The sequence below is a fragment of the Lepisosteus platostomus genome, chromosome 14 (genome assembly GCF_059453375.1).
Source record: "Lepisosteus platostomus isolate fLepPlt1 chromosome 14, fLepPlt1.hap1, whole genome shotgun sequence".
Taxonomy (NCBI): domain Eukaryota; kingdom Metazoa; phylum Chordata; class Actinopteri; order Semionotiformes; family Lepisosteidae; genus Lepisosteus; species Lepisosteus platostomus.
In genome coordinates, this window is record NC_142624.1 from 25,605,887 (window position 1) to 25,633,635 (window position 27,749).

General features: G+C 38.0%; 1 protein-coding gene across 2 annotated transcripts in view; it reads left to right on the forward strand.

The window, feature by feature from the left end:
- The window catches only part of chn1 (chimerin 1), a 58,844-nt gene that overhangs the window by 29,702 nt on the left and 1,393 nt on the right, over nucleotides 1-27,749 (forward strand). For both annotated transcript variants that reach the window (XM_088605243.1, XM_088605244.1), the window contains exons 8-13: nucleotides 15,896-15,973; nucleotides 17,661-17,745; nucleotides 23,588-23,761; nucleotides 24,687-24,764; nucleotides 25,707-25,844; nucleotides 26,770-26,875. In XM_088605243.1, coding sequence (XP_088461369.1) covers nucleotides 15,896-15,973; nucleotides 17,661-17,745; nucleotides 23,588-23,761; nucleotides 24,687-24,764; nucleotides 25,707-25,844; nucleotides 26,770-26,875 — 659 coding nt within the window. The remainder of the gene's footprint in view (nucleotides 1-15,895; nucleotides 15,974-17,660; nucleotides 17,746-23,587; nucleotides 23,762-24,686; nucleotides 24,765-25,706; nucleotides 25,845-26,769; nucleotides 26,876-27,749) is intronic.

Below are 27,749 nucleotides of genomic sequence, written 5' to 3' on the forward strand. Positions count from 1 at the left end.
AAAAAAACATTTGTTTAGTTTAAGAACATAAGAATGCTCATAAATGAGAGGAGGCCCATTTACCACACTTGATAGTAGTTAACTGATCCAAGAATCTCCTCCAGCCTCTTCTTGAAATAAGCCACGGTATCGGCTTCAACGTCAGTGCTGAGTAGCTCATTCCATACTCCCAGAACACTTTTGTCTAAAGAAGTGTCTCCTGCTCTCAGTTTTAAATGCACGTCCAGAGAGGTTCCACTTGTGCCCTGTGGTCTGTTTCACTGTCCATTCTGAAGAAATCCACTGGGTTGATTTTGTCGGTGCCTTTGGCATTTTGAATACTCGGATCAGGTCCTCTTGTAGTCTTTTCTGTTCAGGATTGAAAGTATTCAGCTCCTTCAGCCTGTCAGTGTAGGACATTCGCTTAAGACCCAGAACCTATCTGGTTGCTCGTCTCTGGACTGAATCCAGAGCAGCAATATCTTTTCTATGACATAGTGAGCAAAATTGTCCACAGTATTCTAAGTGAGGCTTTACTTGTGCATTATACAACTTTACCATAACATCCCTTGATTAAATTCTACACTTTTAACTATATATCCTAGCATTTTTTCTATTTTTTAATTGCTTCTCCACGTTGCTTAGGAGTTGTAAATGATGTGCCATCATAACAACCTCTTTTTCATAAGAAGCCTCTTCTTGCTCACAGTTCCTTTTTTGATGTTATAGTTCACGTTATTTTAGCTGCATACAAATCCAGATGTTTTTCCAGTTGTACATTCTTTCAAAATCTTTTTGAATTTAATTGTGTGCTTTTGCTAATCCTCCTAACTTGGTATTATCTGCGAACTTGACTAGTGTGCTAGTCTAGAATCCAGAGTTTACTATATTCCAGAATCTAGATCATTGATGTAAATTAAGAAGAGTAGAGGTCCTTGTACAGATACCCTTTGTTTATCTGTTTATGAGCCAATTCCCATCTCAGAAACCTGTTTCTCTGAATGCCTACCACCAGTATTTGAGAATTTATGAGGAACTTTATCAAAAGCCTTCTGAAAAATTGAATACACTGTATCACCTGCCCTGTGTGAATCCACTAGTGTTTTTGCTTGTTCAAGGAACTCTAATTAGTGTTAGGGGATATCTACCTTTTTCTAAATCTGTGTTGACATTTTTCTATGGCATTATTTCCACAGAGGCGATCCTCTAATTTTGTTTTGATAATCAGTCAGACTTACTGCTCCATAATTACTTGCAGTTCCCTGATGACTGCCTATGACTGTTTGAAGAAAGAATAGGAGTAAATGACAGCTCTGTTAGGGCAGCACGGTGGCACAGTGGTTAGCATTGCTGTCTCGCTGGGGCCCTGGGTTCAATTCCAGACCCGAGGTACATTCTCTGTAGAGTTTGTATGTTCACATGTGCTTCTTTCCACAGTCCTAAGACATAATGGCAGGTGAAATGTCTCCTGGGAAAATTGGTCCCAGCATGTGTGTGACTCTGTGTCTGCCCTGCGGTGGACTGGCACCCAGTACCCTGCTTTGTGCCCACTGGTTGCCAGCTCCCCCGAGGCCGTTAATTGAATGAAGCAGTTGGTAAATGGATGGATGGGCAGCTCTGTTTGGAGCTCAGGAAGAAGAGTCTCCCTTGAACAAAAAAGGACAGTGAGTGTTCTTTTTTATAAATTTCCTTTAAACCCTAGCATCCCAAAAGGGAATCCAAAGAAATATTAATGAGAAGATAAAATTCAATCTACATGTCCCATCTGAACACATACAGTATGTGATTACCCAGATGGGTACACATTAATTCACTAGCACTGCCTGAAGAGTATAAATATTCCTGTCTTGTGCCTTAGCTTCTAGAATTCCAAAAAATAAACCCGGAGTGGTGCTAACACCATAATTCATGGCTGCCATAATTTGAACACGCATAACAAACATAAATTGAAGCACCTTATGTCTCATAATGTTTACATCTTTCAGTCACAATGGAAAAGAAAGTAATACAATCTTTTTGATGCACTGCTGGAGTTGATGGTGTTCTTCACAGGATGAAGTCTTAAGGGTGACATCTTATGTGTATCACATGCTTGAGTGGAATAGTGTTGTGTTAAGATTTAGCTTGGACTTATGTAGACAATGACAGGGCAGAAATGATAAGCTGGATAAGTTAGTCCTGTTAGAAATTCTTGCTAGACGTAGATATTGTTGGATATCTATCTTTTTTTCCCGTTATTCTCTGTCATTGGCAGCAAGAGGCTGAAATGATGGAAATTTTAAATTCCTAGTATAGAGTAGTACTATATTGGTCTCACAAAACAAGACTAAAAAAATCATGACCTTACAACTGTAGATGTGCCTGATGACTGTAATCATCATCAAATGACGTCCCATTGTGGAAGCAGCCATCCTGCTGTCCAGCATTGATTTCATATGTTGTCTTCCTGTATCGGACAGTATCCTGTATCGGATAGCTGGATCTTCAACTATGGAGCACCAGGACTGGGTATAGCATTTGCGCCTTTAGTTAGCACTGCTGCAGTCCAGTAATGCTGGATTCACTGACCCTGAGTACAACAGTGACTTCATCCCGTGAGAACCCTGCCAACTACATTCCGAAAAGTGTTAATTCTATTGCACCCAGCAAGAAGCCTTAGGCGTCATTGCAGCGTGATTAAAACAAGTAAGCCTGTGTGCCTTTTATGCTTCCTCATGTCACAATCGTACATCCAGACTCCCAGTTTTATAACTGCACGTTCAGGTGGCAATTAGGAGAGCAAAAGGGGGACTTGAGATTGTTTTTTTATTTTTCTTATATAGGTGATATATGTATGTATAGAATGTACTGTATGTTATATATTATATATTTTGTTCTATACAGTATGTTACATATATCCATCCAATATGATAGCTCTGGTTATGCGTCTTCATGTCTCAGCTCACAGCTCCAACCCCTACATCCCCACACACGGAGAATGAAGTAGTTCACTGACCCACCCACCCACCTGTAAGTCACTAATTTTTGAATACATCACAGGCAGAGCAAGCCTGCACAAGAAGCTCAGCGCTGGCTGGAGGAGAGGCAGGTTCCTCAACAACCGCCCCATAAACCTTCAGGCAGCTGGGATGTTACAGGGGTACTTATGTCACCGAGCACCAAGAGAGACCAGGCCGACTTACCACAACCCAACCTTTGAAGGCGTTAGCCAGTTGTATGCCTTTTGCTCACAGTCAGCTAGTGAGATACCCAGGCTCAAACCCATGTTGTCTGAATCACAGAGTTTATCCTGTGCTAGGGAGCCCTGTATCTCAACCTTTTACAAAACTCTGTTCAATCAGATTGTAACTAATCAGTATTTCTTAATTAATACTGCATTTAAAGGTGACAATGTTTGTATTTTCTGAAGTGAAATACTGTATACTAGACAATGGTGAAAAATTTAGCCTGTAGTTATTTTTTTAGCACTTGTACAAGCAACAACGCTTAGCATACTGATAACAGCAGTGTGTCAGAAGTGAAGATAATCTACCAGCTGATTTTGGAGACCTTGGCTTGTATCTCTTTGTGACAGCATTGCCTAAAGAATCATAATGTATGTAATAATTAGGAAAACTCATGGTCTGTGGATCCATCCTTAAATCTGATAGCAAATGGTATAACATCTGTTATCAGTAGTCTCAGTGTAGTACGGGAGAGAATGAGGGAAAGCCAACAATTATTTTGTTCACTTCAAAAAGCATCTCTCTTCCCACGTAGGGAATGTTGGGAGGCTGAACGGCATTAATTTCCTTTGGTGTTGTTTTTATGGAGTTGCCAAAATAGCCAGCGTTGCAGAAAGTAATGAGACTGTTGTGAGAGAAAAAAAAACCACATACAGCCATTACAAATTGGAGTAAGTGCATTTACTAGAATTCCATTTGTCATGGTGTGTAAATGGAAATGATTTTACAGGAACTTTTGAAAGCAGAAGAGGAGAGTTGATTTCATGGCAGTAATAAAAGTGTTTCTATGTATTCTACAACTTAAATATGTCATGTTTATTCCTTCTTCTCAGATCTTAAATAACTATGTAATGCTGACCAAGTAAGGCAAACATTTCAGGAATATGTAAATTCCTTTTCTGTTTGTTTTAGAGCTTTGATCTGTAAATGTCAGCTTTAAAGAAAGATAAAACTGCCGAATGAATCGCTGATGAGTTTTTAGGTGGAAAGGGTCATTATTTGAAGTGTTTAAAAATAGTGCAAAATTGATTTAAATGCAAATTGGTTTGTATTATTAAGGGCAGCAGCGATTTAATGAATAGAAGTTCATTATTGGAGCATGAGATTTGTTTTGACAGACTTATATAACTGAAAAACACAGAACAGCTTTGTGTGTGCACGCTCACAAAACAGTACTTTCTGTGGTACATTCAAAACAAATGACAGTGGTGGGTAAATGTAGCATTTGCAGTGGTACCTAAAGAAACCTAAACAAAAGCAATGTGTAACACTTGTAGCATTAGGTGTTATCTGCATTATCTGTGTTAATTAGGTACCACTATTAAGAAGCCTATAGTTTTCGTTCAGTGTGGAAGTGGGTTTATACTGTATATGTTCAGGTGGGTAGCTGCGTCAGCATGCGTAGGCTGCAAAGGAACAAGTAATAGGTTTATTCCATGCTGAAAAAAAGAAGAAAGAGAACACAACGTTGTGTTCTCTTTCTTCTTTTTTTCAGCAAGGAATAAACCTAGTACTTGTTCCTTATACTGTATATGTTTACCAGGGCAGCATTTATATGACAAGTTGCTACTTTAAAAACATAAACCTCTGTACAAGTCACCTGCTAGGCAATACTGTTGTGGTAACTGCTTTCTTCAAAACCCATTAGTCAGTTAACTCAAAACTTTTTAGGTATTACTCTACTGGGAGTACAGTTAACATAATATGAAATATGGCTCCTACATTAAAAAAGGCCACCTGAGCTCCATGCTGTTCTCGCATCGCAAACTCTGCCTCTGTCTTGAGAAACACTGCACCAATGGACTTGAAACTTTGAATGTTACATCACATTCAAACCTGTTTTCCCACCTGCACCTCATAAATCTTTTTTTGTGAGTCATCACATGCTTTGCAGAACATAATAGAACTCTCTCGTCATGTTATGTCATTCTCCTTCCTTAATTGTTTGGCCAGTTCATTCCAAACCTGCTTGGTATCATGCTAAAGACTGGGTGCCAGCATGAGCCAGAAAGGGTACCTGCCCGTTGTTTTACTCTCAATACTCAACCTGTACTGCAAACTGCTCCTGTTCCAGGACAAAGCCAACAGGCCAATTAATATCAGACTAGAGTGGTATCCTTCTAGTGACGGTACAGTTAACATATCTAAATGGAGTACCTAGTTGAAATGAGATTCCTATCTGGCTGCCATTTTATTCTCTCGTTGATGGTTTCCAGTACCACAAGCTGCTATTGTGTAAAAACTATTTGGTCAATTAACTGCTAAGTTGGTAGGTGTCATTTTTCTGACTATACAATTGAAATACTGCGATTGAAATATGTAATAGTTCCTGTGAAAACCAGCATGTCACTGCCATGCTACCATTTTCCAGAGTGATGTCACAGTGCCTCTGTCATGGGAAAAGCTATGCAGAGTGCACTGATACTCACACCTCACCTGTTGCAACAATACCTTTTCTTCTGCCCCCAATGGCTTATTCTGAAGAATAGGCTGGGGCTTCTGTGATAGCCCTCAAAACTGCTAGCAGTTATCACGTGTTCTTACATAATCATGAGGTTTCAGCAGGCATGGGTTGAATTTGTATTTGCAACACTTTTATAATAGGTTAAAGGTAGTCATTACATTACCACCGGGTTTATTGTAAATGTTATTTGTATTTGTATATCTTCAATTCAATGAAAGTCACTTAAATGGTATTCTTCTCTTTTCAGCAGTTCATGCATGAAATGGTTAACTTTTTCTTCTCAATTTGATATTGAATGTATCCTCTGGCAGCCATCTACTGTAGGTCTGTTTTGTACCTATGAAACATTGTCCATGCAGAAAAGGTCAGTTTAGGCTCATTTTCTCTGATGCTTCCAAATTCACTATTGATTGGCCACAATATGATATTGAATTGGGTTTTTTTTCACCACCACTTCGTTAATAATAAAAAACAAGATGTCATAATTTTGATTTGGTTTTTTAACATGGTACTTTTGTATACATTACAGTATATGCTCATGCTCATGAAACAGCAACACAAAGCGAGTGTACACAAACACATGCATTTGCTCTGCACAACAGTGACTTGATTGTATTTACTCTAGTATTTCTTTAATTAGGTAATTGTTAGACCCAAGTCAATAAACTCCCTGCCAGACTGTACGGTCAGTTTTATATTCATTGAGTGCAGACAAGACACACAATTGAGACCAGATTCCAGATTAGGCAGTTTCTGGCTGGTAGAGGGGAACACACTATTCATTTTCCAATTGGTTTTTTGCCAGAGAAACCAACTGAATAGAATTATACAGTGGATAAATTGTCCTGATGTAACTGCCCTAGATAATGCTGTGCAGAAATGGGCCTCCAAAGTTATTAAACAACATTTATTTCTGGAAAATGCAGCAAGGTTTTTCGGTATGTTAAAACACATGGTGCACCTCAGCCATTGTTCCTTTTGTTCCAGGAGGTACAGTTAATGCCTTAGGTCCGATTAATTGAACAAGACTGACAGGGGCAGCATTCAGATGAGTTACATCTGTCTGCCCACAGTGAATCAACATACTGCATATGTGAAGCATCTACAAACCTTGCATGTCAAAAGACACACCTTCGGGCTCAACAGCTCCTCTGAGGAAATTGTTCTGTTGAGAAGAGTTCAAGTAGTAGTTTACATATGAATAAGGTTTCCTGAGTCAGGACATGAATATAAAAATTTCAGAAGAAAATGTTTTTATTTTGAGGCAGAGTTAAATACCACTTTTTTAGAATCACACAGTCCTGTGTAACTGGCTTGCTGTAGTTTTCTGTTTTCAGTTTGCTTTTCTGAAAAGGCAATCAGATAATATAGAAACAATAGCATTATATCTCAGTGGAGCTCTAATTATTTTGTGACCAGGGCACTATAAAGCATTTGGTGCTGTAGATAAGAATACCACATGTCTAAGAAAAATTGCTATGATCCATTTTTGTCTAATGCACTCTAACATTTTTCCTTTAACTGTAGATGTAATTATTTGAATTACTTTCCTTTCTAAATACATTCCACTAAATATGTTACTTATGTTTTTCCTGTATTTTGTAATGCAAGGTAATGTGTTTCTTGGTGGTAGATCATTTCTGAAACAGTACAAAGCTCTGTAACCTGTTATATGGGTAGGTTGAAATGGGGGAACATTGCAACTTTTGAGGTGAAAAGACTAAAAAAGAAAAAAAAGCAATACTAGGAGACCTTAAAGTACCTTGTGTTTTCACAGATGGTATTCAGTTTATTCTGTGTACATAACAGTGAACATTTCCATAATATTGTTGCTATGTTTGTGCTGTAGGGTTAGCTTTTCCTGGAAAACAATTTAGATGACTACATCTTACCATGCATTTTCACCACATGTTCTCCTGTGTTGTGCTGGAAAGCCCATGTATATTTCCACCTATTACAGCGTGTCCTGCTCTCATAAAGGAACAGGATGAAAAATTCTGGAGTGCTATCTGATCTCAACATCAAGGCAGTTGGTGTTTCCACCTGATGAGCTGAATTGTGGGCTGTCAGAGTGGTTGTCTGCTTAGTGGGAGTTTGTGTTGCGGCAGCCAAGATGGGCTGTGGCTTTGGATTCAGAACCAGTTTTATTAATTCGTTGTGATTAGAAACGAAAATTTGCGCAGCATTTCTTGCAGAGGAAGCAGAACAAATACGGAGAGCAACCTGGGTTCGCCTTCAAATACAGAAGTGAAGAGCTCTTCTCAGATTGATTGTTCTAATGCTACTAAGCAGCCAAATTAAGACATTTTCTTCACAACATGACCAGATGCCCTCAAACCAATTGGTTTACTGTCAGTTTGAGTTATTTGCTATTTATGGCAAAATGCCCCTTACTTTAATGACCTCCCCAAGCAAGAAAATGAATGGGTTTCCTGGTGAGATAATCTCTACTACAGTTCTACTTTAAAAACAAAAACAACACATGCAAACTAACATGCATATATACAGTATATAGAATGACTGTCATCTAACACAGTAGCAGCAAAAGAGTTTGTATATAAATAGATGAGATTTATTTGTTGTTGTCCTAATGTAATTCAAGTCAGTCACGAACAACAAAGGCAGTATCTTCCATAATAAAAACAAGCTATTTATACAGCTACTCCCCCCTTTTGCTTATTCAGGATATTTTTTACAACCATAATATTAGTGTTTATTTTGCACCTCTTCTTGTGTTCTAAAGGTAGTTGTAAACCTAATTGTTAAGTGACAGTAATTGCTTTGCCCAGGACATGTGGGACATATTGATCCCCTCTGTAAAAAAGGAGAACCTCCTAATGAAAATAACTTTTACAGTACTAAAATGTAATTGTTCAAATACTCTGGCTACCAAGGAAAAGCATACTGCCTTCTCTGAAGATAAGCCCAGGAAAAATAACCATTGGCATACACAGGAAGTGTAGAGTGTACACTGTTCCTATGGCAACAGTGTACTTTGGTGCAGATGTAATAACACTCGTCCGGACTAGATAAACATGGTATCATCTCCATTTCCATTTCATAACATCAGTTATGTTTCCAGCCAGGGCAATAAAATATGAAACAGTACCAAAACTACATTTAACAAACATAATGATTGATCTGAAGGTTACCCTGAACATTAAAGAAATCATTAACTTTAGATTTATTGGTTTTAGAAAGTATTTATTGTAATATTGTATACAATCTAATTGCTTTGTAAGAATAAACTGTATCCCTTCAGCTTTTACGTTTAAAGCTGTGGCTTCTGTGTTTAGTTGAGTGAAAATCTAAATTTGTAGATGCTCGTTCAATCTGTAATTCCAAATGTGCAACCTATTTATTTTGCATGATTCACTTAATGCCGTAAATGTGGCCTTAGTAATCCGTACTGACATGCACTATTACAACAAGGGATAATTTGTGTCAGTGAATTAATAGTCATTTATGTCCCCTGATCATTTGATGCAGAAGATGTTTAATCAGTTTGGGAATGACAGATGTGTTGAATGCCTGCACAAAATGTCCATGGAAAGATGTCATTTTTTAATACGCAATTAGCTGGAGCTGCTAATGGGTTTATATCTGAGCGTTTTCACGAGAGCAGCACACTGTGTGATCTGTAAGATGAGCTGTGTGTCCAAGCAATCAGCAGTCCCACAGTCCCAGGCCTGCTTACAGTTTTATTGCCAATCCATGTGATGTTTCTGCACTGGCCATGGTGTTTGTGTGAGTGGAAAGAGAAGAGATGAGCTGATTTTGAAGTAACCTCTGCTGATGCAGGGGTCATGGCTGGTACTCACTTCAAACTACTGGTCATTACTTTGTCTTGTGATTTGTGACAAAAGTAGTCGAAAAGTTGTTGTTGTTTTTTTTTACTTCAGATTTCTTCACTATAGCTGGACAAAGATGCTCCAGGGTAATTCCGATGCTCTTGGTTTTTTATGTATATGGTATGGAAATATCTACTGATGAGATGTGTTGTGTTGAATGTTATACTAAAAGAAGAGCAGCAAGAAAATTTCTGTCATTGTAATGTGTGGAAGCTTTCCAAATTGAGAAAGGAGGAGAGTTGAAAATTCACATTCATTTGCAAGAAAGTTTTTTGCAGCTGGATGCAGCCCATACACAACTATCTACTGTGGAAGTAAAATAAAACCACAGCAGAGAAGGGCATGTGATCTGCTTGGAGCAGAAGCTTGGAGCAGAAGTCTTTTCATCACTCTCCTCTAGGCCCACTGCTAAAATGTGATCTGATTCATCGCAGTGGGCCTAGAGGAGAGTGATGAAAAGTCTTCTGCTCCAAGCTCATCCGGGGGAGTCTGTACAATGCAGTACAGTTGTATAACAGAATCGATCATTTTGAAGTTCTGCTGAAAACTCGGCATTGGTAAAGGGGTTATGTCAGATTCATGGATTTCAGTCTGTGTTGTTTTCCTAGCCAAGGGTGGGATTAACCACTTCACATCTGGTGCGCTCACAGGATGAGTTAAATATTCAGCAATTAGTGATTCTCCATTATGATAATTAAGGTAATATTTAAATACATTTTGTGCTTTTCCTTTTAGCTGCATGGCGGCAGAGCGAACATCTGTGGTTAACCACAAATGAGTGAATCGCGTTCCAAATGAATGTGAGGTGGCATCTGTGCAGGCACGCGCAAACGAAGAGATTCGGTAAAGAGGGCTTTGGCAGTTGTGTTGTGGGCAAGCCCATGCGAGCTGGCATTCATCCCTGAGCAGGGGGAAGAAGATGCAGGGGATGCTGCAGTGAGGTCTGTGGCATGTAAATATGATGAGACTCTCTGCAAAAAGCATGGAAAAAAAAAAGCGCCCAGGTAGCACACTCTAAATTTTAGTGTGTGAGGAGGTATAATTTGATCAAACATTCTGGGTGACTAACTTGCGATTGAAAGTACTGCGCTTTTACAGGGGAGAACAAAGAACCAGCCCTCCTTACGGGGACAAATCATGCATCCTTTTCTTTTGTGCTTCGCCATATACAAACGTAGAGTGCCATGCCTGCCTCACTTCCTCCCGTGACCTTGATGTGTGTGTGAACAGGCTCCATAAATCAATGTCTAGACCTTGGTGGGGAGGGGGGACTGAGTGGGATAATTTATTTGTCTTGAAATACTGTGTAATTTGTTTTTCAAGCTTTTGCAAAGTAAGCAAGAACAGCAACCTATGTAGGCACCTGGTAGTTGATACAGAAAAGGAATTCAGTGCTCAACTGCTGCAGGAAAGTCACTGTAAAAAGTTTATGGTGAATTTGCCACACAGAAAACTGGCAGCTCCTCTGATAATGTGTAAAGGTGAAAGCAGGATGGGGTGTAGGCGGTATGAAGTGGTTTTCATGATCTAGATGTTTCATACTGAAATTGAAGTTACATAATTTATGATGCTGTTGTTGGCCTTTTGTCTCAGAGAGGCTTTTTTTTCCCAATACTTCATGTTCTAAAACGTGTCTTTTCCCAGATCTCTTATTATTAACTTTAGTATTATGCAGATTCAGAGCTCTTAGGTTTCAAAATCTGTTTCTTAAATATTTACATGACTGTTTTGGATATGGCTTCCACTCTTTTCTTTTTTTTCCCTGAATGCCCAGGTCTGTTCGTTTCCCAGCGCCACACATCTGTCTGCGTAGAGCTGCATGTGTTCTGTTGTGCCGAGCTGCTTGAGTGACTAATGGTGATCATTAAACTAAAGGAGCACAGTCAGGAAAAAAAAGTATAACTCATTATGTATGTGTGAAGAGCACTTGTGCTCTACAGTCCGTGCCCCTGTGCTTGAAATGGCTTAGAAAGTTTAGGCCTAAAACGTTTTTATCGTAGCCTGTTATGCAACGTCTTCTGAAAATGTTCTTTTTCGGGGACGTTTTTGATGTTCTGGGATGTTGTGACAGCTTTCCTCTCTTGAGCACTGAGTCCACCCCGATGATAAAGGATCGCTCGTGAATTGCCCGGCTATTTATCACGGCTCTTTTCCCCTTCCAGTTTTTTTTCTCTCTCCGTCTTCTGTCAGCCTTATGTAACAACTTGAGCATTAAGGCACTGCTGTACAGCCCGCGTGCTTTCTGCACTCCTTCAGCTGCACGCAGTGACCTCGGAATAGCACTTTCCCAAAGGCATTTCTGCATCTGACCCTTCAAGATGTATCTGTGTTTAACAGCAGATCTTCACATGAAGGGGTGCTCATAATGTGTCAGTCTACCCCACAAGCAGTAACCTGCTTCTAGGAACAGAAGCAAAGGCCCTGTTTCCCAGATGAAACTAGTGTTGTCCAGAAAGGTTACTCTGATGAGTCGAGTAGAAGAAGCAGCACCCCAATTTTCTGATATTGTTGTAATTATACATCACTTTGTGTTACATAATGTTATGTAAGCAATGCCGCCTACATTGTTAAAAGAAAAAAAAAAGTGTTGCCTGTTAGCATGATCCAAACAAATGTTCTTCAATTTGTCTTTGTATTTCTCCAGCGTAATAAATGCACTGATCTTTTCTCATGTTAGACCAGAGACATAAAGCTAATTATATTTTCTTGCTGACCTTACAGAAGTTCTAAAGAGGCTATAGCCCATTATTAATCCACCTTATTATCCTTGTAAATAGGCTCACATTGTAATGCGGCAATGTTAGTCACTTTAAATATAAACCGGGTACAGATAAAAGAATGTCTGATATTAGTTGTTCCATTTAATCAATGTTTAGTCAAATTGAAACCCAGTGCTTCTACGTAATTAAATTTCATTTCCAAGCAGTAGCTCAGTGAAAAAGAACTGTCCTGTTTAGCGGTTCTATTGTGATGAGAGAGTCAGTGAAGCATGTAAATGAACATCAGCTAACACAAAGTCAGTCCCTTTCCTGCCGTTCTCAGTGAACATGCTCAATTTACCTTTTTTTCTGGCACATAAATGGTTAAGCCTGTTTTGCTGAGATATTGAGATAGAAGGTCGCTGTGGATTTTGCTAGGCTGTGGTTCCCATTTGTCATTTCTAAGAGAGCCAAGTTGATTAATAGCTAAATGGTAAACCCCTGACCAATCATATTTGTAGTCCTAATAACAAGCAGGACCTCAAAAGAAATGAACCCCCTCATTCCAGGCAAGACTTTGAAAACATGGGACACCGATTTTACCCCTGTAGATGCTGCATTTCCCCTTATATTTATCTCAAAAGAATGTTTGCATCCATCTTTTTTACAAATAGCTCATTCAGTGAAAATCATTCTACATAGCATCATGTAGACTGATCTTTTCCAAGGTCAGCAACGGAACAGCTAGTGCAGCACGCTAAAAAAAACACGTCGTTGCTCTGTTTCAAATCACTCCAGGTAAAGCTATTCTTCAGATGTGCAGTAGCGGGTAACCAGTTTCAAAACAAATGTCGAAGGCTGCATTATTACTGTGATTTAAACCTGGCTATTTTGAGGAAGGCGCTACTGGAGAGAACATATGGAACTCTAAAGAAAGTAATTAGGGGTTTGTATTCCTCTCTGTCCTTTTGCAGATTGATGTGTTATAAAAGAAAAAGATTGAATTAAGGTGCTTTGCATCCGTCTTTTTTGTGGAAAAGAAACTCAACCTGGGATGGTTTTAGGAACAGTGAAATCAATCAGTGTCAATTAAGAGAACGTTTATAGAAACTCACAGCCCGAGAGTCAGTTGCCAGTCTTCTGCTTAACAGCAGGCAATGTAATTACGAGAAAATTGCTACAACCAGCATTTTGAGTCGTGAAGATATATGCCGTATATAGAAAGATCAGTACCTTTATTTTCTTTATAATTTTAATGGTATATCTTAATGGTACAGTTTTAATGGTATAAGTAATTTTCATTGGTTTGAGTAGGCTGGTTTCATGAAATGTCTCTGCCCTGCAATCTTTGTTGTAGAAATAAAACCAGACTCAGATATCCAAAAAGACTGCACAGTGATAGGTGTTGAAATTGCTTTCTAAACATGTGGAAACAGTTTCTCTGCGTTCCCTTTGTGCACGGGGGCTGCCTCTCAGGAGCTAGCGAAGACCAATGTAAATAAGCTCAGGTCTTAAATAATTTAATAATTACTAATGTGAGAAGAGTGCAGGAGTCGGCAGACTGACTTGGTTTTGTTGCCGATTCCATCCCAGGGGCATTGTGCCAGCACAAGGCACTGCCAGCTGAGCCATGCTTCTCTAATACAGGAATGTGTTAGCATCTCGAAATCATTTCTAGCGGTGTTCATGTGTTTCAGAAAGAAACTTGTTTCGCTGACCTGTGTTCATTATTGAATAGCCAATGCTCATTTTCAGGGTTAACACCAACCCAAGAATATAAGGGAAGTTACATTCAAATGAATAGTGGTGCCTATTTTCATAAAGGTGTAGATAATGGTGTGTTCATTCCAGGAACTGTGGTTGCCACTTTGTCTTTGGAGTGTCTCTATTGAATTGTAGCCTTGTGTTAAAATTCAAATTGGTATCTAAGGTTTATTCATTTATTGAAATAATCGAGATTCAGTGCTCAAAAGAGCACTCTTCAAAAAGTTGTATGGTTCATTAAACCGATTTATTTAGCTGTTTATCTTTTTTCTTTCTAAAAAAACGTTAGAAGGTGGATTGCAGCTTTGCTAAAATTTTTATTCCTGTATTTTGTAGAAAAAAAGACTTAATGTGTGTGTCTTGCACAGTATATGTAATGCCTACCCACATCAAGACAGAAGAACTGTTTTGACAAACAGAAAATGCTAGTTCTTTGCTGTTGTGGTTACTTGCTTCAGTGTTCTATCCCTAATTCTTTGTCAAATGTATTTACTTTTTTACTCCCGTCCTCTAAAATCTCATCTGAAAATACCAAGTATCTGAAAAAAATATATGGATTTCCCTTCTTTTGGGCTTGTTAATGAGTGAAATCGGCAAGTACTTTTGCATGACAACAGAGTTCTTTTGCATAATCCTTCATTCTTTGTTTTACTGTAATGCACTGGTCACATTGATAGATGTGCCTGTCTGGAAGACTTCAAAGGTTTGCAATTCGCTGAGAAAAATACATTTGAATAATGGAAGGGCTAGAGATTTCCCGCAAGTGGAATTAAAATTGGGCCTTTTATTCTCTCTTGATTAATGTCCTAATTTTCATGATGTTGCATTACATTTAGGCTAGATATAGCTTATATATTTAAATCTCTTTAAACTGCACTAAATATTTTGGGAGAAGATGGAAGAAAAATCCTCTCAGAGAGCTTTTGCAGTATAGACAACGAAGCCAGTGACCATCTCCAGAAAGGAGATGGTCTAATTAAATGACTGTTGTTGTTGTTGTTGTTGTTTTTACAGCAGAGATGTACAGAATTCAGTGATGATGTGTGAGTCATTCATCGTTCATTATCATCCCACATTTTTTTTTTCCCTTCTTCCCTGAGCCTCCGTGCAAGTGGAGCGGGGGTTCAGAAGCGATAAGGCTCTTGTTATTGGCTAGCTGCTTCCTTAATGTGACCTGACTAATCCAGCGTGACTGCTGTAGCCCAGCCCCCTTCTCCTTTACACTGAGCTTGGCAGCAGTCCTGTAGCTAGAGACTGGCTGCATCCACCAACAGCACTGCTTGTGCTTCAGTGCAAATATCAGTCCGGCAATGTGAGATTAACAGCACTGACTTCCAAACATTTATTTCTACTGTTCCCAGCTGCAAAAGAAGACAAGGGATGATGATTAATGGATTTTGGTATCTTCACCTTTAAACAGTTCAGTGTTTAATCTACTTTTACTCTGAGATTGGTATTTGTCACCTCTCTGCCAGGAGGAAGATTGTTAAAAGGTCTTTTGAAATTCAAACAAGTTTTTTTGTTGTTGTTTTCTAACTTGACGTCGGCAATCTGCTCTTACAGAAACAATGTAAGAAACACCATTTGTTCTGCAACGTGTGGGCTAGACTTGTGCGCTAACGTGCCTTGAATACATCTGCTGAAGAGTGGATTCCGAAAGTTTGACATAAAAGACGCTGTGGAGGTTCAGCTCGGTTTTCAATTTTGTTCAGTTGTGGAACTTGAAGGCTAAATATCAAAATGCCGTCCAGAGAATCATGCTCTGGCACGAAAGGTAACAAGTCTCTGGTTCACAAGCCAAAACAAGAGACCCATCAGCAGGATATACTAGCCGCTGCACTGGGGATGAGAATGGGACCTCAGAAACCACCTGCAACTCTGTGGCAACCTCTCAAACTGTTCGCTTATTCACAGCTCACTTCACTGGTCCGAAGAGCCACCCTGAAGGAGAACGACCGGACCCCCAGATATGAAAAGGTCCATAATTTTAAGGTAGGTTATGCCTTCTGTCTCTTCTTGTTGACTGGTTTGGTAGATCGCGCATTGATGCTTGAACTGTTTTTACAGTGCTATATTACATATGTGCTGCATAGTTTTTTAAATATTACAGAAACACTCAAGATGTGTGTTTGAGAAGTGAATATGATGCCTGAATGATCAAAGTGTTTTGGCTGTTGAGGAAAGCCAGTGTGAAAAGGGAGGCAATCCAGACTTCTCTAGACTGTCGCTCATTCGTTTTGGGAAACAGATGGAGAGATTAGGAGATTTCAGGGGAACAGTTGAGGGCTGTATCCTTGTTCGGCTTCTATCAGCAAATGGTGCTCCTGCTTGCCTATTCAGATTTGCTAATGAAACGACTAGGAGATGGAGCAGGTTGCACCGAAAGGCAGAGAAACTGCTGACATTTGCACAACTGTTTTTTTTTGCCACTTAAACTGTACGCTTCATTTCACATTTTTAAGGGTTGCAGACAGATTTATGTTTAAATGTAGCGTTATGTTTGAAGATAATTCACTCCTGCAGAAAAAAATGCACCGTTTTGCTGATGTTTCCATCCACACTTCACAGGTCAGCTGAAATGTTCAAGAACTTGAGGCTTGATCAGCACAAATAATAGACTAAATGTGACATATATTTAAAAATTCAATTTCTGTGGTAGTGTTTTATACAAAACTATAAATAGAGTTGTGCCATGTTTTGGGCATGGAGACAGACTTGTGTTCTGTGAGCTAGGCAAGCAGAAGTGAGGGCTTGTTTTCCAAAATGAATAATCTTATCTTGAATCTATAATTGAATTGATCGGTTTTGAGAAATTTGTGCACCAACTGAACTAGTACTCCCAGGAACCAAAGTTCTGTTGGTGTTCTTAGTCCTGCTTTTATGAATCTCAAATCAGTGGCTTACAGGTGAAATTTATTTTATTACACGTTGTTTTTAGCTTGTGCAGTGCATCTCCTAATAGCATGTACTGTATGCCTGGGTCACACAGGCTTTGAAGAGGCTCTGTGCGTAAGCAGCGTATTTCCCTAATTGAGGGAGAGGGTTGAGTATGCCCATGCTCACAGGGCTGTTCAGAGACTCAGGAATCAGCCCAGAGTGTTCACCTCATTGGTGGGTTGGTTACCTGGCTGCATGCGGAGGCTTCCTTTGATTTTGCTGCTGCAGCAGCGTTATTGCTCATTGCCATGACAACTCGCCCCCTCAGAGTCCAGCACGTCACTGAAGAGACGTCCTGCCTCCCCCACCTGATTGCCACTTTTCACTCTTTAATAAATGTGCGAGATGATTCGTGTTTAGTTATTTTTTAACCCTTGTCCAGCCTTAAAACTTGCTTGTTTTCGAAGGGCTTTAATTCACCATCTCTTTCTTTCTTTCTTTGAATTTCACATTTATACATGGTTTTATTGTATATGTTTGGTTATTCTACTTTTTTATATGCAGCATTTATTTAAAATGCCTTGAGAATGCTCTGGGCTGAAAGGCACTAAGGATAAAATTGAATCAGATTGTTTCAACTTTTTTCTGTCTGTCTGGAAACCAATGTCAGTATTAGCCTCACAAAGTGTTACATTTTATGTTTCTGTTTAGTTCTAAAGAACATGCCATCACAAAATGGCTGTGAGACCACCCCCAAACCTGGAATATTACTAAATGTGCATATTTTGTGTTTTTTTTGTAGGTCCATACATTCCGAGGACCACACTGGTGTGAATACTGTGCTAACTTCATGTGGGGTCTGATTGCTCAGGGAGTTAAATGTGCAGGTACACTTATTATGTATATTTTCCTTTTGCCTAACATTTTTGACTCTTTCATAAGCTCTTAGGGGAGTTCTAGTTCTGTTTTTAAGGTATTTGTTACTCTTCATTTGTTCTGTCCAAGGATAATGATGTTGATCATAGTTGCTGTTGATTTCTTTAATGCAAATGTGTTTATCTCTTAGCTGTCTTTTGTGATAGAGAGGACAGTGCTTTTATACTGTACCACAGAGAAGGCAAAGTGACAATTGTAGACTTTAGTTAGTGTAGATACTATTTTACATGGGCTCTTAGCCAATGCTATGTTATCTCTTTTTTGTTAGAAGAGATACTGTTCTACATGTTAAAACTTTAGATTTTTTAATGTGCAATATAATTAACATTGAGATTTATTTTTAATTTTTTTTTTCTCAAAACTTTACTTAATGCACGTTTTATAACAGCAGGGGAAAAATGGACCCCAGTTGCTGTGATGCACTAAAATGTTAAGTGCTATATTGTGCTACCCAACCGGATAGCTTAAGTAAACACAGCTAACCAGGTTTTTAACTGTAATCCTGTAAATAACTCAATTAAACAGCCCTCAGAGGACTTATAAACTGGAAGTTTATGGTGTGAAACACAATAGAAATGCCTCTGTACATATAAAGGTAAATCTTAGTCTGATACATACCCTTTTGACATGATGTGGTGAAATCACTTTCCCTTATAAGCATTTGATGTGATAAATTAAAGCATGTACAAAGCATGTACTACAATGCATGTAAAGCCCAAGTCACTTGCTCAATTAAATGAAGAAAAAGGTTCTCAGGAAAACTACGTCTGTAATGCAAAACTGAATTTTTCCCCAAGCCACGTATGTTATTAATGTACAGTAGATAGATTTGATTAAAGTCTCAATTAACTATTCTTAAATATGGGCATTATAACATGCTACTTAATGTATATTAATATACTGCATTATGGAGTTGCTCTTGGGACCTGTCCTTCACTAAACTGTAGTGTACTTAAAGCCATGATGTTTTCCAGTATTCCTCATGGTCTGAGAGTCAGGATAATTATATGAAATGTGCATTTAGTTCTGAGTTGGCTGTCTTATTTTGCACACTCAGTTTTTGTAATTTATTAGCAGTTAATCACTGCGGTTGGGGATTCAATACCAGTACATATTTTAGCATTGGAAAATCTGCTTCACAGTGTAAAGTGTTGGCATAATTTATTGAACAGTCTAGATGTGAAATACTTTCATGAAAATTCACACTGCATGCCTTTTCAAATTGATTAGACTACATCCTACAGTTTGTGGATTCATTGTAACGTATTCTTACCGAGAGCTGTAAAACTTAGTAAGAATCATGACATGTACTGTATTTGGCAGTAACTTGGCACGTCTAGGTATTTACATCATATACATATAAGGTATTTTCTTCAACAATATTTGTATTTAAGTCAAAATGTCAAGAAATGCAGGTGAAAATGTTCGCAAATATGCAGTGGAACTCTATCAGCTTGTCCTTTGAATATTTTTAGTGCAATGTTTTCTTGTTTGATTTCCTATGATGCTTTTTATATACAGTATATAGTCTGACCAGCTCATTATGCCAACAAAATAGAGGCTGATTTATGTATTTCATATATTATTAATGTGACAAATTGTACTACACATATGTTCAAGAGAGCATAGTGATCAATTATTTATGGGTTTGTAAAGCGGAATATATTATGCTAAACATTTACTTTTTACTGAGGCTTTATATGTCAAAACATAGGTTTATTTTTTGTCTGTTGATCCACATTAGCCATAATGTTAATGAATATTATTCTTTTCAGATTTATATGAAATAGAATTTTAATTTGATCAAATTCAATTTTTTTTAATCTCTGCCACTGTTTGGTTGGGTGCCAAAGTACAAGGCACTGTCGGTGCGTGTTGTGCCACATTTCCTCATCAAAGGCTGCCTTCAGCCTAATATCATCAAGCCTGTGAAGGAAAACAAAGCTGGCATTTCTTTTTAATGATGAGAGCAGCTCGAAGCAGTTTGAAAGATGGCTATTTCCATAAGCATTAAAATTCAATAACAAAAACAGTAGCTAGGTCACAGCAGAAAACTAGCTGTGAAATTTTTAAATATTTTATTCTGTTTTGAATAGAAACTGAAAAAAATCTGAATACATTTTAAAGGTTTTATACACTATTTAGTATTTTCACCCAATAAGCAGATGTATCAGTTAATAGGTGTATTGAGCTGTAATGAACAGCTCTCACATGCGTTTAACAGCATGATTTTATTTTTGATTAATCCTTCTCTTATGTTAACTAAACCTTGGTATCAGGCTTAGAGCCAAATCTACATTTCTTAACTGGAGCGTCCTTGGTTTGAGACATAACCCAACATTATGGTTTATTTGTTTGAAGAGTCTTTTGTGTATTCAATATTTTCAAAATGCATTAAACTAAAGGTATCTGACTGAATTAGAGATCAGAACACTGACACCTAGGTATAATAAACTTGTAGATTATAGTGCTTATAATGACATTTTTTTTTAAAATAGGACAGTCTATTAAAACAGCTTTCGTGAGCACTTGAAAGATTCATATCTCCTAAGGTAATTACATTTCTGCATCACTGAATATAAATAAAGGCTTCCAGACTCCTCCAGGGTATATCTTTTAAAAAAGCAGTCAGCATGCACAGGAAAGCATTGTTCCTCAAGCTTGAAATTCTGATCCCAGAATTGTAAAGGCACTTATTTAGATAGCTGTATCTTATTTTGTTTACTTGCTGAATTATTCAACTTCTTTGATAAGATCTGTTTTTAGGGGAATTTTTAAAGCGCCTGTTTTAAGATTGGTGTACTACCAAATTAAAGCAGTTTAGGAACTTTGGAAAGGTCAGAAATTGGAGTCTGTTGGGAAATGCTTCCTACTGGTAGCTAACCATTCTCCAGATTATGTTTCTGTTTATGTGTTTTGTCTTTTATCATTGTCATTGTCTTGTTGGTAAGCTTAAATTTGACATGTTTCTTTTCCTCTGCAGAGAAGGTTTCAAATGATTTTCTCTATTAAATTAATAATAGCATTTTATGCTTTAAAAGATGTTTATATGTGCATGTTTATTGATGTTGGGGGTTAAGAGGGTGAAATGCATTGCTGTCAAGACATTTAAAAGTTTTTGAAATGTGTGCTTTCTTTCTGAATCTCGGAGGAAATGTCCTATTTAATGTTGGTAAAATAGGTCTTGTATTGCCTGCAGCAGTAACGTTGCTGCTGCTTGCTATTATAGGGATCTCGGGATTTAAGAGAAAATAGAAATCTGCTTCAGTGTGCCTAATAGAAAGGCAGTACTTTTCATGTATTATGCCTCCTGGTGATTAACATGCTTCTCTCTCCTGGGAAACATTGTTTTCATAGCATAGCTGTTAATCCACAGAAAGACCACTCATTGCAACCATGCAGTTTCCCATGCTACTAAAAGTGTACGTCTGAATTCATGTGCTCAGTGCTAACCTCTACACTGGAACACAATTTGGAAGGTAACCTAATTTTCAGTTGAACTAAGAATGTGTAAGACAAGTGCTGGGAAAAACTGTTTTAATAATTTATGCCAGATAAGGAATGGATTTACAGCTGAAACATTGAACTCAAAAGAGGTGAAACCCCTACCTTCTGTGAATTGTTTGCTCTGGCAGGGCAGAAGAATAAAGAATACCGAGTTTGTCTCTGCCAAGCAGATGAGATAATCGGTTCACGCAAATCTGAATGTGACACTAGGACTGCTCTATCGAAATGAATGGAGCTGGTGCAGTCACATGCTGGATTGCACTGCCCCCTCACAGATCTGGGGTCCAGGGTTTGAGCCCAGGCTGGGGCTCCATCTGTGTGGGGCTCTCTGGGCGTTTGTAATATCCTCCCTCTGGTCTCTGTCGTCTCCGAACCATCCCTTTGTGGTTGCGCCTGTGTGTCTTGGCTCTGAATTACTGTTACCCTTACTGAGATTAAGCAGCTTTCTGAAAGTGGATGGGCAGATGGGTGAAATTAATATATTAAAATAGTTCCTCTTTTTCCTGTCTCCAAATATATTTTTAAAGCTGTAGCACTTCGGTATATACACAAAGTTTTTCGAACGGGATTTAAAAAAAAAACGCTTTATAAAAGGTCTTTTGTTTTCATTAATTACACAGTTTATTCTGTATAACCACTTTGATGCACAAACGACAGGATCCAAATCTCTCTTTTGTTTCATAAGAAATTGAAAGTTGGCAACAGTATTTTCTAACATTTTGTCTTTCCTGTGGGGCGGGCTTTCTAAATGCTGCAACAGTAATACATTGTTTATGCTTTTTCTGAAAATGAATGAAATGGTTTATGTGAAAGATTAAAAATAATATTAATAAAAATATTGCATGCAATAATGCCTTTTGCAGTTTTGGGAAACTATAGTGAAGTTCTAAAATGAAGACTTTAGATCTACATCTAAAATAGCTTATAACTTAATATATTCTTGATTATCATTACCTGGCTTGTGTCCATATTGACATTGGCTATAGTACTTTATCCCCGATTGAATACTGGAAAAAGTCCCAGTAGAAAATGTGTTCCAGGTGCGGGGATATTTATTCATTTGTTGTAAACTTCTGTGGTGGAGCTATGTATACAGGAAATTTTCATCATTTATTATACTTTAAGCCACTAAAGGGAAGTGCACACATCTAAAAGAATTACTTTTAGTTCCTCATTAATTTTGAGGACAGAAAATTGTAGAAAGAGACCTAAAGTTATATAATGTGTCATCTAAATTTTGTGATGAACTACCATGGTTTTATCAAAATACAGAGCACATAAAGAATTATATACAAATTGCTCATAGTAAGATTCAGGAGATTAATAAATGATAATAGTGATGGTTAATAATTCACTATAGCAGGGGCCTAACTATGAAGCTGGAAACTAGGTCTAATGTTTCTAGTGTCTCGCAATGTGTAACATTTAATCTTGCTGTTAGCTACGTTGAGGCATCAGTTCAGAATGTACCAATATGGATGTACACTAGCTTCTTGTTTCCAGAATGCTGCATTAAATGAACAGTCCCAGAACATGTGCAGAAAAACACAAGCTACACTAAGATTACAAATATTGTAAGACAAGTGAGGTGTCATTTTCATAACAAACACCTTCAGGGTGTTGCGTGGGCTCTGTAGATAAATTAATACACTACACATTTCAATGAAACATCTAAAAATCACATTGACTTTATTTCACTCTAAGATTACTGTTAGTAACTGCAAAAGCTGCTTATGCTCAGCTAAGAGGGTTAGCTTACCCTAGACTAGACTAGTCAGATATTCGTTCTTCAGTGAGCACACTTATGTCATTATCTCTGGGAGAGAGGATGAACCGCAGATTTAATATTAATCTCATGGGCAACAAATCCGCCTTTTAGAGTGATTTGGACAGGAGTAAAAAAGGAACAGAGAATTTGCAGTTAAGATTAACTAGCCTTTCAAATGTTGTCTTGATCAGTGTTTGTTAACCTGCTTTTGTATTTGCTACTTCTCCATCAAAATAAATTGAGTGTTCAAGGTTATCCAAACAGCCCTGGCTGTATCCAGGAAATGGTGCCATTTGCTATCAGAGGATGGTGTAGAATTCAATGCCATGTCTAGGGCAAGTAGTGAGCAAGTAGGTGTGACTGCTTCTGTGTAACGCAAAGACACAAACAAGAATCAGTGTAAAATAGTTTCACCTATTGTTATTGCTCTTCTATTGTGTAGGTAACGCAAGATGTTTCTTGCTTATGTTAACACTGCTTTTCACTCTCATCTCACTCCTCCCCTTGTTGTGTTTTAGACTGCGGTTTAAATGTCCACAAGCAGTGCTCCAAGGTGGTTCCCAATGACTGCAAGCCAGACCTGAAGCACGTGAAAAAAGTCTACAGCTGCGATCTCACAACGCTGGTGAAAGCCCACAATACCAAGAGGCCCATGGTGGTGGACATGTGCATACGGGAGATAGAATCAAGAGGTGAGAGAGAGAGACCTACCCAACATCAAGCTTTCATTACCCAGTCTTTATGGATAAGGATATGAACAGAGCTCTGAGATTAAGGAGTATCTGGGGACACTTGCTTCTTCCACGAAAATCCATACTAGATGGACTAATTTATGTGTAACAGCTGTTTAGTGTCATTAGCATCTGTGTTTTATTGATTTACAACATTTTTTCATCCACTTCCCTTCCCCCTGCACTTTCCCACTTTAACCACTTTAAAGCCCTTACCAAGGACATTTTAAACTGTCCGACACAGCTCCTGACCAGCAACGAACCTGCAGTGCAACAGGTTTGAAACAAAATCAAGAGAAAATGAAATTTTTCCCCCTCTCTTTCTTTGCTAGCAGTGCAGGCATTTTTGAAAGAAATCCCAGAGAAATTATTTTGAGGAATTGAGTCTCAGTGCGGTTAATTAAACATAACTGGGAATAAATAATTATACTCTGAGCTGTTCCAGGTAGATAAGGTCATCTGTACTCCACTGTTGTGGCATTAATGTTTTTATCTATTTTTCTACAGGGAAATACATTTTACAGATACGTCTGAATAAGTAATTAAAACATTTTAGATATATTGTGGTATGACATCTTGCAAAGGCAATTTTCTGGCATTATTGGATGAAGCATCTCATGCTTCTTGAATATGTGGGCTATCTCTATATGTGATGCTGTGCTTATTTTAAGCTTTCCATTCTTAGACATTTTCCAGTTTCCTTTCCTAGTCAAGAATAATCTGACATTGCTTTGTACAGTTTCAGACCCAGAACAATCTGTTACAGGTTTCAAACAAAAGCTGTACTGTTAGAAATACAAGCACGACTATAAGATGGGGTTTGATGGCTCCTTTTAATTACATATGTAATATACATTTTCACCTTGTGGCATTTGTTTCCTTAAAGGTCTGAAGTCCGAAGGCCTGTACAGAGTATCAGGATTCAGTGATTTAATTGAAGATGTCAAGCTGGCATTTGACAGAGGTATGTTTTTACTTAAAATACTGCAATATCGGCTCTTTAACAGATCCCATGTGTGCTTTACACTGAAGTGCCAAATTGGGTTACACCCTAATGGGAAGATAGGAAGAAATATTGGTGCTTTAATAGTGGTATGTGCAATTGTGTCCCAGACTGAAAGATATTATATTAGCTTTTAGGTAATAAAACCCTCCAGTGGAAACAGGAATGTCACAGGTTATCTGCTGGCTATCAAAAACGTCTTCTAAGCTCCTTCCAAAAAAGTTGTTTTGTAAACTATTCCAAAGAAATGTTCTCAGGTTTTGCTTCAAATGCAAGACTTGATCAGTTACCATCAAATGGTATTCATGAAGGATCTATGGGGCCCAGTGACATTATTTGAAGTTAATACAGTCCTGTCACAAGCGCAAGCACGCTCTTAGAAACATTCCTGCCTTAAAAGAAGTGAAGGCACAGCTGCTTTCACTTAACAGCTTAAATCTATCATCTTGAAGTTTACTGGGCTCTGAGATTGCAAGCATCTTTAAATCTCTCAGAAACGAAATCAGAAAGTGTCTTATTCTTAGGTCTAAATAAGACATTCGTTCCTAAATTACAGGTTGGCAGTGAAACAACAAACCTAAACCAAAAAAATGTTTTTTGTGTGATTCTGATTGTGCCTCTGTGTGGGCTATCTTGAGTGCGCTGTTGATTGTGATTAAGAAGCAGATCAGTCTTTTTATTTTCCAAACCTGTTAGTCGAACTGAAATAGCTGACAGCTTACAGCACTAGTAAAATCTGATTTCTTGCCTCTTTTCATTTTCCAATTCCACTCAGAGCAGATTTCAGTTTGTGGCAGATCACAATTGCTTTCATATAGTGTCAGTACAGTTTCATCAATTTTTCTTAATCTTTGTCTTTTTTTTAAACGTGGGACAAGTGATATGTATGGTTTCTCTTTACAGATGGTGAAAAGGCAGACATTTCCGTGAATGTGTATGAAGATATCAATATTATCACTGGTGCACTTAAACTGTACTTCAGGGATTTGCCCATTCCTGTGATCACATATGATGCCTACCCCAGGTTCATTGAGGCTGCAAGTAAGTATAAAATAAATAAGATGTCTTACTTACATGCACATCAGGTGGGAAATATGAGTTTCAAGATCTATATTGTTAAAAAACTAGTAAAATATTAGGTAACTCAATATCTGTAGGCATTAGGGGAGTTAAAAATGAAACCTTAAAAAAATCTACAAGTCACGATCCAGTGGTATTTTTCTGATTAAGTTATAAGAAAAATCAAACCCTAAATCTTATGCTTGAAAATGAGATTCACTTACAATATACCATGCCCTCTCCACCCTTGTATTCTTCATAAATTAAATACAGAAGTGGCACTATTTTAGGTATGCGATTTCTTGCTCTGCTGCATCAGGACATTTGAAATGTCTGTTGAGCAATTTTTACAATACTGTTGATTTCAGTACTGAAGCATTACAACGCAAGTCTCTGCACTGGGGAAAAAAAAAAAACATTCCAGTTCAGAGATTTCAGACCCATTACCCCTTTCACAGCTTTTCTCTGTGAGTGGAATCTTTTGGGGGAAAAAAACCCTTATAAATTGTCAACTGTAAGTTTTATTTATATTTTCTTTTCAGGCAATAGCGAGATTATGATTGAATTTCTTTGTATAATGGAACATAAAAAAGGTTACTGAGGAGAGAAGGCAATTAAGACCATTTAGTAGTCAGTAACTGATCTGCAGTTCTCATTTAGCCACCTCTTCAGAACAGCAGGATGAGATCATAACTTAATAAAAGTTGGTAGAAATTGCTTTAGTAACATTCATTTTGATATCTGATGCTCAGTGTCCTGTCTTCCTTCTTATTCCTGTATGAAATATGAAACGCTAGTATCCCAATCACATTCTGTTTATCACGTGGCTTGTTTAGAACTGCCATGAGGAGCACCATACATTCAGCCCTTCTGCTTGAACGCCTAATTGAACTTGTTTGTATTGCAGAGCTCACAGACCCTGATGAACAGTTAGAGGCGCTGCATGAAGCGCTGAAGCTGTTACCACCTGCACACTGTGAAACGCTGAGGTATCTCATGGCACACTTGAAGAGGTGAGCCGCCCAAGGCCTCTGCCTTTCACGCTCAGTTCCATTTCAGCTCGCCATGTGTTCAAAACTCCAGATCCGTCTTGCTGGCTGGGTAGAACTGCTGCTCCCTTTACTTGAATTATCTAGTCGCATGGAGCTTGAGCCCGAACTAAAAAAATAAAAAAGATCAGAATATGCTAACAGCTAAATTGTAGCAAGCACCATTGAGGATGGTGATTATGCATTATTGGTTGTGTATTTGTCTTTTGTTTACTGACAGTTCCTTCCTTGGATGAATCGTGCGCAGTACGTGCAATGCGGTTTTTAGTGCCATTTTACACATGGTCTCCCTTTATTCTATTTGGTGTTTACTTATTTTAATTATAAGGTTTTAAAATGTGTTTTTTTCATGCAGTAAAGTCTTTTTTTATTTATACGGATATATGCGTTTTTTTATATTTGAGTGGTAACTGTAGTACCAGTCAAAAGTTTGAGTACACTTGCATGAAACCAGGTTTTTCCATGATTATCTGTGCTTTAAACTGTATAAAGGTGTCTATAAACACTTAATATTTAATTTCATGATATGTGCAATTATCTTAAACGAACGGCATTGAAAATGTTAATTTTCATTTTTAATAAAATGAACACCCTAAGCAAGCAGATTTCAGTCTGAAGCCCAGGTTAGTTAAAAGTCAGAAATAACATGGTGTTTGAACACTAAAAGAAGTTTAAAATTGTCTATGTTAGATGTTCTCACAGTTAAACTAGCATGTTACCTCATTTTGTCACCAACTATTGGTAAACAGGCAAGGGTCCGTGATGACTATAAATATAGGGAGCATGGGCAAAAGTTTGTAGTTCCTGAATGCTCACCAAGCAGGGGAAAAAGAGTCTA